General features: G+C 38.8%; 2 protein-coding genes across 3 annotated transcripts in view; both read right to left on the bottom strand.

Moving 5' to 3' along the window:
* Positions 1–1,084: 1,084 nt before the first annotated feature.
* ndufa12 (NADH:ubiquinone oxidoreductase subunit A12) lies at positions 1,085–6,064 on the bottom strand. The gene is made up of 5 exons (XM_008280856.1): positions 6,055–6,064; positions 3,124–3,228; positions 2,549–2,634; positions 2,260–2,347; positions 1,085–1,360 (listed from the first exon to the last, which is right to left on the bottom strand). The coding sequence occupies exons 2-5, from the start codon at positions 3,210–3,212 to the stop codon at positions 1,180–1,182; spliced, it is 444 nt and encodes a 147-aa protein (XP_008279078.1). The 5' UTR covers positions 3,213–3,228; positions 6,055–6,064; the 3' UTR covers positions 1,085–1,179.
* Positions 6,065–6,175: 111 nt separating this feature from the next.
* Positions 6,176–9,547, bottom strand: part of fgd6 (FYVE, RhoGEF and PH domain containing 6) — a 31,704-nt gene continuing 28,332 nt past the window's right edge. For both annotated transcript variants that reach the window (XM_008280859.1, XM_008280858.1), the window contains 4 exons: positions 9,386–9,480; positions 9,145–9,273; positions 8,912–9,060; positions 6,176–7,099 (listed from right to left, as the gene is read on the bottom strand). In XM_008280859.1, the coding sequence (XP_008279081.1) occupies positions 7,057–7,099; positions 8,912–9,060; positions 9,145–9,273; positions 9,386–9,480 (416 nt within the window). In that variant the 3' untranslated portion in view covers positions 6,176–7,056. The remainder of the gene's footprint in view (positions 7,100–8,911; positions 9,061–9,144; positions 9,274–9,385; positions 9,481–9,547) is intronic.

Here is a 9,547-nt window from a genome sequence, read left to right on the forward strand (position 1 = left end):
TCGTTTTGGGGGTAAAAAAAAAAATCAGTCTGGACATACATACACAATAATTTAGTTGCTAACAAGCGCAAAAGTCATGGTAAGACTAGCATTAGCTTAAGTTTAACACTGATGCTAAATTTACATTCATTAGGTAAATTATGAAGCTCTTAACATTACACGTATTAAAGCTGTACTGTATTTGTTACCTGTGACCGGGTATTCACGCCTCAAACTGCGGTTTAACAGCGCAGTTTGTAACTTCTCTACAGACTTCCGCAGCCAACGAGCACCGCTGTTACCATGGTTACGAGTGAGCGCGCCCTCCAACTGGACGGAACCACACAGCACAGACTCAGAGGGGGGGGGGGGTCTGTGTGTACCAGTCAAACTTACATATAAATATACAGAAGCGCGCCTTTGTTTTCTAAATGTTACTATGAAAGTGAATGAAAAGCTTCTGTTGAAAATAAAATGGAGCAATTTCCTGAAAGTTTAAGGGCAAACACCCCCTGAGGCTGAATGATGACGATGCCCAGCACCTGAGGTTACTCGACCCTAATTTCCCAGCATGCATCATTTCAGAGCCTCCAGAGACTAATTTTATGTAGTTTAAGGAATTCACTCATGCTGGGAAATTACATAAAGCAGCAGAGAATTTTAAGTCAGACAAACTCCTAATTATTTACAGTTTATATGGTCATGACATCCATTATTCAAAGTGCTGGAATAAATCAATCAAACAAGCCTAAATATTGAGGTTAGCGCCATACAATAGTTTATCATTGGGTGAATTTACCCAAGTAACACAAATATAAAAGTTTATTACCCTAAAAAAAGAGTATGCAAAATAAAACTTTGTCCTACAATAATAAATATCTTCTTCCAGCTCTTCACCAAATCCTCTGACAGCACCAAAATTTAACCCGACATGTCTTTGGGATCATTTTTGAATTTACATTGAACTTGGGTGGTGGAGAGCTACCATAAATAAGGTTGGACATTTACTGACGCTTTGCTGCAAAGCTTCAAATAACAGCTACTTAAGCTCAAAGCGCCCATAGGGAACGCTATTAAAAAAATATAAGGACTGTCACACCAATCATAAACATCTGTAAAGAGATTTTATTGGGGACATATTGGATACAGTGGCAAGAAACCATAATTTACAACGTGGAAGATGACGCGTGCAGTCAGAGTTCACTGGGCTCCAGCCTTCGGGGGAACCCACTCATGGATCTTCTTGCGGGTGGTGGAGTAGGGCACGTACTGCTGAGGGGTGCCACTCACGTTGATCTGGTGGGTCTCAGCAAGGAACTTCTTGGGCTCTGGAGGATGTGTGGTGGGGGGATGCTCTGTCATACAGTGCAGCCAGCGATGCCTGGAGAGAGAACATGAGGACAGAACAAGACTTAAACAACAGTAGCTTTCAAAGTATAAAAAGATGAACATTTTCCAAACTTTAAGTTAAATTATTTACATTTCTGCTTAACTTACATGTACTATAGAACTGTAATCAAATAATCTGGGCCCATTACAAAGACTTTATTTTCATCTTTCAACACTTGATGATAGTTGATATTTGTATTCAACAAACACACGATTATGATCGTACATACAAGGTGTGTCACAAAGTTCCAGGACTGGTGTCACAAAAGATATATCGCAAATCCAAACTACAAACTACAAGTTTTCCCCTTCAAAGTAATTCCCCTGGAGTCTAACAAACTTTCCCAGCCTTCTCTTTCACGCCACCATGCACTCCTGGAAGGATTCTTCAGGGATCCTCCTCAGCTCTGTCGTCACAGCCATCTTGATGTCACCCACGTCTTCAAAACGGGTCCCCTTGATGACCCCCTTGAGCTTGGGGAAGAGGAAAAAAAATCCCACGGAGCCAGGTGGGGTGAGTAGGGAGGTTGCTCCAGCACGGTGATGTTCTTCTCAGCCAGGAACTGTGGGATGATCAGGGCATTGTGAGCAGGCACGTTGTCATGGTGAAGCAGCCACGACTTGTCCTGCTACAACTCTCACCTCTTCTGGTGCACTGAACGAAGCAAACGCAGCAGGATCTCTTTGTAGACGTGCTGGTTGATCGTCTGAAGGTGAACACTGGTAGTTTGTAGTTTGGGTTTGAAATATATCTTTTGTGACACCAGTCCTGGAACTTTTCTGACACACCTCATATATACACAAACACTTTGCAATGTTGAAACTTTACATTAACTGGGGCCTATTGTCATAATAGCTTGTGTCAATTTTAAGGAAAATGACAGGTCGTACCATTCAGCGGGCACCATGCTACCGTCCACCTCCCACATGGTGTTCTTCCCATTCATCTCTGTGGTATAGATCACCCAACGGTGACGTGCTGAACACACAGAGGCAAGAGATTGTTCAACAAAACACATGATACCCTTAAGTATTTTCAGAAAGTTCTTTCAAGAGCATTGTGACAGAATGTAAATTTGCACATCACTGATTAACCTGATGTAAAAAAACAACAACTTCAACATAGTTTACAGTCTTTCAAGGACTTGAAAACAAATTCGATTTTAAAGAAACAACTCACCGAAGAAGTAGTGCTTCTTGTCCTCATAGTATCTATTTCCATATTTATCCACGCCGATCAAAGTGCCTGTTTTGATGTCATTCGCTCTGTCAAGAAATGAGAACGTTGATGTTAACTTCCGAAACAATAAAGACGAATAAATCTATCAAATCCAGTCGCTTTAGTCACAAAAAAACTGGTTACATGTTCAAATACACTACATGACTTTTAAATTCCTTTGAAAACAAGTGATATGAATCAAGAATAAAAGGTAAACAAACAGTGCGAGGTCAAATTCAGAAAAAAACAACAGAACGTAGCTCCAAGTTCAATGAAACAATCGTTTAAATTGACTTTGGTGTAGAAATGCAACGGTACCGATTTTTTCTTTCTATAATATACTGTTTTATAGACTTTACATGCTTTAACGTTTGTTACGTCCTTTACTGGCTGGTTTGACGTTAGCTATCAACTTGCTAAGTTAAGCTAGCTGGAAATCCAGCCGCATATTTACAGGTATTTTCTGTCATATCAAATATTTCTCTGACATATTCAGAGGTTAAATACACACGACAACAATATTCTATCAAACTCACCTGAAGAATTGAACGAGAAAACCTCGGAGTCCACCATGACCTCCTAACTGCCCCAAAGCCCTTCGGACGAGGTTCGCATACTCCGCCATCTTTAGACGGAAGGATTATGAAGACGGACCGTTCTCTCGTCTAAACAGGTCGGGCGACCAACAGACTCGGAGCTATTGTTCCATATCCAAATAAAAAATATTATATACCTTAAATATATCACTGATAAATTCAATTATAAACCTTAAATACTGACCATTAATGTATGATTCCACCACTGATTTTATTCATTTTTACATCCAATCATATCCTGAAACGACTTAATTTTGATTAAATAGAAAGAAAAAAAAAATCACACTTATCCTAACTGGCTGTATATTAAGGTCCTGTATAGTCTGTGCTTTATGTGTTATTTTAATTTATTAATCATTTAGGTACCCAGCCACACCTTTTATACATCTGTTTTTGCACAATGTACAGCTGAAAATATTTGTTGTATATTAAAATATACTACATATATTTAAAGGTTTGTATCACATTCCCACATTCTGTCTAACTTGCAAATACATATTTATTTGCGATGTTTTTGAGCTGAAACCTTCATTGGGCAAATGATTTGTTGCAAAGATTCATTTAAATGTATACAGTGATGCACATTAATTTAGTTTTGGGGAGAAATGGATGCTGTAGTCATATAAATACATAGCTGTTAAAGTATGAAAAATATATATATATATATATATATATATATAAGTTCTAAATATTAAAAAAACTTTTTTGGGGGGGCAGGGATTATGTAAATTAAACTACGTATAGAAAATCGAATTTGTGGAGGCGTTGATGCTAAGTAAAAGTATTATTGAGGGAAATTGTTATTGATGGTAACCTTTCCTGTATGCCATGTTCAATGTTATCTAATTGAAATGTGTATTTTCTCCATTGCAACTGTCCTAGAGGCCGTGAGGGTCTATTTATATTAACCTGACGTATACAGTCCTGACAAGTAGCGATAATTGTAAAGATTTTTTATGTATCTTTGATGTATTGTGAGTAGGTAGAAATTTAATATGACCTTGTTGTTTTTATATTTGGTTTCTATTTGTTCATCAATGCTCTTTTTAGCATTCCATGCAAATGTTTCCCTGCAGGTTCATCTACATGTGACCCTGCATGAAATTGGACATGTATATATATTTTGTGAAAAAAGTTTTGCCCTTGGGGAATTTAAACTTTCACACTGTCATACTCTATCCATTTACTGTCAACAATTCTGTGTTACATTAAAGACTGTGACTATATAGTGTGTTAGTGTGTGGTAGAAGGATGGAATAGAATAGAATAGAATAGAATAGAATAGAATAGAATAGAATAGAATAGAATAGAATAGTTCTTTATTGTCACTATGTAAGTAATGTTAAAAAGACAGCGCTGCAGTGTGGCAGCAATACACAAGTAAAAAAACAGGAAAGGAAAGATAAATATACATAGAAAGTATAAAATATTAAATATTAAAGCAAAGGAGGTATTTACAGTACACACTACAGTATTTACAGCAGACAGCATTTACAACAGGATTTTTTGAGATTCAGGCCTCCTTCTAGTAAGTAAAGAATGGGACTGGTTGTGGTGTTACAGCCACTCCCAAACTATGAAGGTCTAGCATTTAAATGTCAGAAATAAATGTTACTGCCAGTCTTACGACATGTTCAAAACTTTGATCAACTCAGCTTTGTAAGCGACAACCTCTCTTTATTCAGTTTATATATCATTTCAAAATCATTCTCAGCATGATTCACACATCGATTTAACACATTGAAAGCAGAAAATGAACAGTTAAATGACCAAATTCAGCAAGAAACCCTGAAGTGTTCTTCAGGTTGCTCGAGGACACTCGAGCAGCGCTGACACACGCTTGAACTCATGCTTTTTAATTAAAGCAGTTTGTCAGCGCGATGCATCCCTCTCCTGCCCAAGAGAGTGGATCTAACACAGTCACTGCTGAGGGAGAAAGGAAGGAAATAGAGCATGAAGCCACAGCGAAGTTCAGAGCTTTGGCTGCATGAAAAACGCCTTATCTCTCTAACCAACGCTTTGATCATGAGCTCAAAGAGAAGCTCAGCTGACAGATGCACACAAATGTGTATGACAGACCCTTGAACTTCTGCCTCCCACATATATCTGTCGGCACTTCGCAATAAGCCACGACGAAGGTTTTGTGATCATATACAAACTGCACAGGTCACTGATTTTCATCATATGATGGAACAAAGACAGAAATCAACACAGGAGGACAAGATTTATATTTATATAGATTTTTATTAAAAACTGTTGCCTGACAGTTTAGAAATGTTTATGAGACTCTAACTCTGATAGAGTGGATGTTTACACATGTTAATGTACAATCATGGAGAAATGAATGCTAGATAGCTCCAGGTTTGCATCTTCACACCAGGCTGCTGCAGATTTTTTCTCACGAGCCTAAATCTGAACGAGGCACACATGAAGCTGTACGACAACAGCAGCCAAACAGCTCTAATGACAGTAGCAACTGTTTTGTTCCTTCACTAAAATAAAGCAAGCTCTCAGGTTTCTCCACCTGTGAAATCAACACATTTTCTCTGATGGAGTTTTGCAATATGGCATATTAATTAAAAACTGCTGCATTTTAAAGTACAAACTCTGAGTACCCTGGCAAGAAAGTGAGTAGTCATGCAAACTGGATGCTAAAATTTGTCCTATATAGTGAAGAATTTCAAACAAAGCACCTATATTATTGCAGTTTCTCTCAAAACAGGAGATATAAAAGGCACAATGTCTGCAAAAACAAAATGTTCAATTCAAAATCTGTTTCTTTTGAGCATTTCCTTAGAAATATAGTTCATGCATACTTTCCACAGTGTTTGCTCATTTAAAAAAAAAAAAAGCCCTTTTCTTTAAAAAAAAAAATATGGAAAAAGATGGAAACATATTTCCTTACAAACCCTGACTCCCAAAATAAGTGGCAGCCTGCGCTTTTCAAACAATAAATCTTCCTGTTTTATAAATATTAGCTCTTGGCTTTGAAAAAAAAGGTCATTGTTGCTCTTTCATGTCCATATACACAGCATTACCCTTTAACCTTTTCTAATGTGGCTAAACAGGCAAAAAATACATTTTGTATTTAAAAATATCTACAATGTTCCTGACATTTCCAGTTGTCTCCAGGATGTTGTTTTTTAATATCATGATCATGAAAGGTTTGGTATTTTACATCTAAAAATCTAGCAGGAAAATCTCTTAACCAGAGAGACGAACCTAAAAAGAAAAATATGTATGTTTTTTTTTGTTAAAGCCTGATTTTCACAGTAAAATCCCACCTTGTTACATAATTATTCTCCTTACAGACATCCATGATACTCTGCGTCTATGATGCAGATAATAGTTTGGGTTATTTGTGTTTGAATAAAGACACACAGTAGGTTTTAATACTACTGTGCAGCAAATACAAAGGTTTGAATCAGGGTGGACAGCTCATGCATTTTTTGTGATTCCTTCACCCGACAGCATTTTAAAATCCTTCCCAGACTTCAGACTTCCGAGGATTTCCCAGGGCTTCAAAAGGCCCGGACAACTGTTTGGTCTCACTTCCACACACATGCTTCTGGACTTGACCGTTGACCCACAGCTGCAGCTCTGACCTCAGCCGGCACTGCTGAGCATCAGAGGCTGTCGTTGGTATAAAAAAAAATAAAATAGTGAAACAGAATCTGGTTCTTTTGAGGGCAAAGCAGTCTGGTTTCCACGCACAGTTTGTGGCGCTCTGCAGCAGGTTTCCGTTAAAGGTAGACAGTCCACCTGGAGTCCTTCCTGAGCTGGTGACCCCTGACCTGCGATTAATCGGGGGCCGTAAGTTGTCTATCAACTTGACTCCGGGGCTGTGGTATGACTTCACTGCTGAACAGGGGCTTACTGTTCAAGAATCATCGCCTCCTGGAAGGCTTCGATCCATCTGAAGAGAAAAACAAAAAACTGAAAATGAGCTACAACTGAAAAACAATGAATTAGGACAGAATTCTGTCATGATTTCACAACCAATCTCTCATGTCATTCTTGTATTTTTTCAGCAGAAGCCATTTAATCTGTTTATATTCAGTAAAAAATAATGCAGCATTTTCGTTCTCCCACAGCTGTATCAGAGTGGAGTTAATGCTGTCGCAGCCAAAACAAGCCATGAACACAACATCACCACATCATCAACCTTTTTGATTTTTTTTTTGTTTTGTGATGGGAATCAACACGGTAGGAATTTTTTCTGTTGACAATGCGTCCATATCACATTAGCAAGCAGCTTCATATTTATTAATCCAGCAGCTACTCAGTATTGTCATTCGAGTCATCTGTGAGTCTAGCTGATGAATGTAAGTCACATTTTTACTCTCTTCTAGATCAGATTTTGGTCTCCACCAGTGGCTGAGGGAAATTTGGGGCTCCTTATCTGTTAAATGCTCCACTATGTTCAGCAGCTAGCCTCTAACTGTGTCTGTCTGCCTCTTGCTAAAACGACAATATGAGAGCAACAAGAGCAAAACAAAACAGTACAATGACGGCCCAGTCAGCTAAAAAATGAGCTGAAACTCAATAAAAAGCTATTTAATTCTCTTCAAGTGACATTTTTCACATTTGAGTTATCATTTGATACGAAAAATATAGATCATAGCTGTTTTAATTTATTGATAATGCAAACATAACATCAGTAGCTGCATCACATTCAACATGAGGTGTCTTTTATTATAAAGCAATCACACTACGATAGTTTATTAAAACATGTCTACAAAACAAGACTGTTTGCTGTTTCTATCCTCAGTGGATCAGTTACAATATTTGCAGGAAGTAATGGAGCAAGAAGTTGTAAATAACAACTTTTCTGCTCCATGTGCAGCATAAAAATATAAAACTGCTGTAATTATCAGTGACTGACGTCTGTATTAATGTAAAATAATGTAAAAACATCATGAGTTTATTTGACTGCGTTAGTAGATACATCGGCCGCTCATCTGACACAGAAGCTTTTCAAGAACTGCTTGAGATACAATTAAACTGCACTTGCTGTTATCACGACTAAAGTGAATTTGTCAAATAAACCAGGACTAAAATCTGAAAAACTACAACTTCCCAGTAAAGTTTCGGTCACAACCGGCCGTACGGGCTCTTACAGCCTGTCTGCGTCCAAAATATGTGCAAAATGGTACGTGTCACGTAAGTCTGTCTTGCAGACTTTCAAGGTCGCAGACAGCCCGTAAGCACGTAGGGAGGATCTTTGACATGTCAAAAGATTCTACGAAGGTGGCAAGACAAACTCTAGAAGTGACTACAATTTGCTGCATGCTGCAAACTGAACGGACATCTCACGTGCGACTCGCAAGGCAGGCTTGCTCCTTTCTTACGCGTTCTGATAGAGTCCTTGCAACCTTTCCTCTACCTGTACGACCTCCACGACCTCCATGGGACCCAAAATTCGCAGAGGATGTACGATCCCAAAAGTCTTGCCTCCGGTTGAGACTGAGGCCTTAAGTCAGCAACTACGGTTTTTGCAAAATTCAGTGGCACTCTCCTCACACTCTGCTAGCTTTCAGCTCAGCGTGTAGACTGGAAAAAAAAATCTGGTGTTTGTGTGTGTGGCGCAAATTGATCCAAACAACATTATTCCAGTAATCCTTTTTAGCACTTATGCAAAGGAGGTAAATGCAGCACATGCTAACGATGCAAATATGCCAACAAGGTAAATACCAACAATCTCCCTGTGTCGTTTTAAGTCAGATACCTCTGTGCTGTGGGGATGTCATCAGCCTTGAAGATGTAAAACAGTGTATTTTTGTGATACAGCTTGAACTGCAGCTTCTGAGCCGGCCCGTTCTTCTCCTCTCTCAGGAAGAAACCCAGCAAAGGTTGGCTCTCCAACGCTGCCACGTCCTACCCAGAGAAAATATTGATCAACCCAACGGCTGAAAACCTACACACAGTTCAGAATAACATTATCTCAGACAGGTTGAGTACCTCGCTGGCAGCGTAGGTGTACAGGACTTTATTCTTGATGACAAACCACAGCCTCTTCCACTGCTTCTTGTTGCCTTTTGACCTGTTCAAGTAGCCGCTCATGGAGGAGTTCTCTGTGTTTGCAGACACCTGGACAAACAGCATGAGAAAATTAATACGCACATCATTACTACAGCAAAGGTGCAAAACCTATGACACATTTTGAACCTAAAAGCAAATTTAGCCCATTGATGTTGCTCACCTCTTTTAGTGCAGCGGGAATCTTCTTCTGTTTTCTGGTGAAGGAGAATGCTCCAGATTTGATGGGAGAAACTGATGTTGAGGCACAGCGGTCACCTAAAAAAACAACCAAAATTCGATGAATACACCAAAACTATATAGTCATACACCAGATACAACAAAT

This window comes from Stegastes partitus, unplaced genomic scaffold (genome assembly GCF_000690725.1).
Source record: "Stegastes partitus isolate 25-593 unplaced genomic scaffold, Stegastes_partitus-1.0.2 Scaffold212, whole genome shotgun sequence".
Taxonomy (NCBI): Eukaryota; Metazoa; Chordata; class Actinopteri; family Pomacentridae; genus Stegastes; species Stegastes partitus.

Excerpts from the sequence above, each read along its gene's own strand:
- ndufa12 (XM_008280856.1), bottom strand. The coding sequence starts at position 3,212 with ATGGCGGAGTATGCGAACCTCGTCCGAAGGGCTTTGGGGCAGTTAGGA. Across the intron at positions 2,635-3,123 it reads TTTCTCGTTCAATTCTTCAG|AGCGAATGACATCAAAACAG; the intron begins GTGAGTTTGATA and ends ATTTCTTGACAG. Across the intron at positions 2,348-2,548 it reads CAAGAAGCACTACTTCTTCG|CACGTCACCGTTGGGTGATC; the intron begins GTGAGTTGTTTC and ends CTGTGTGTTCAG.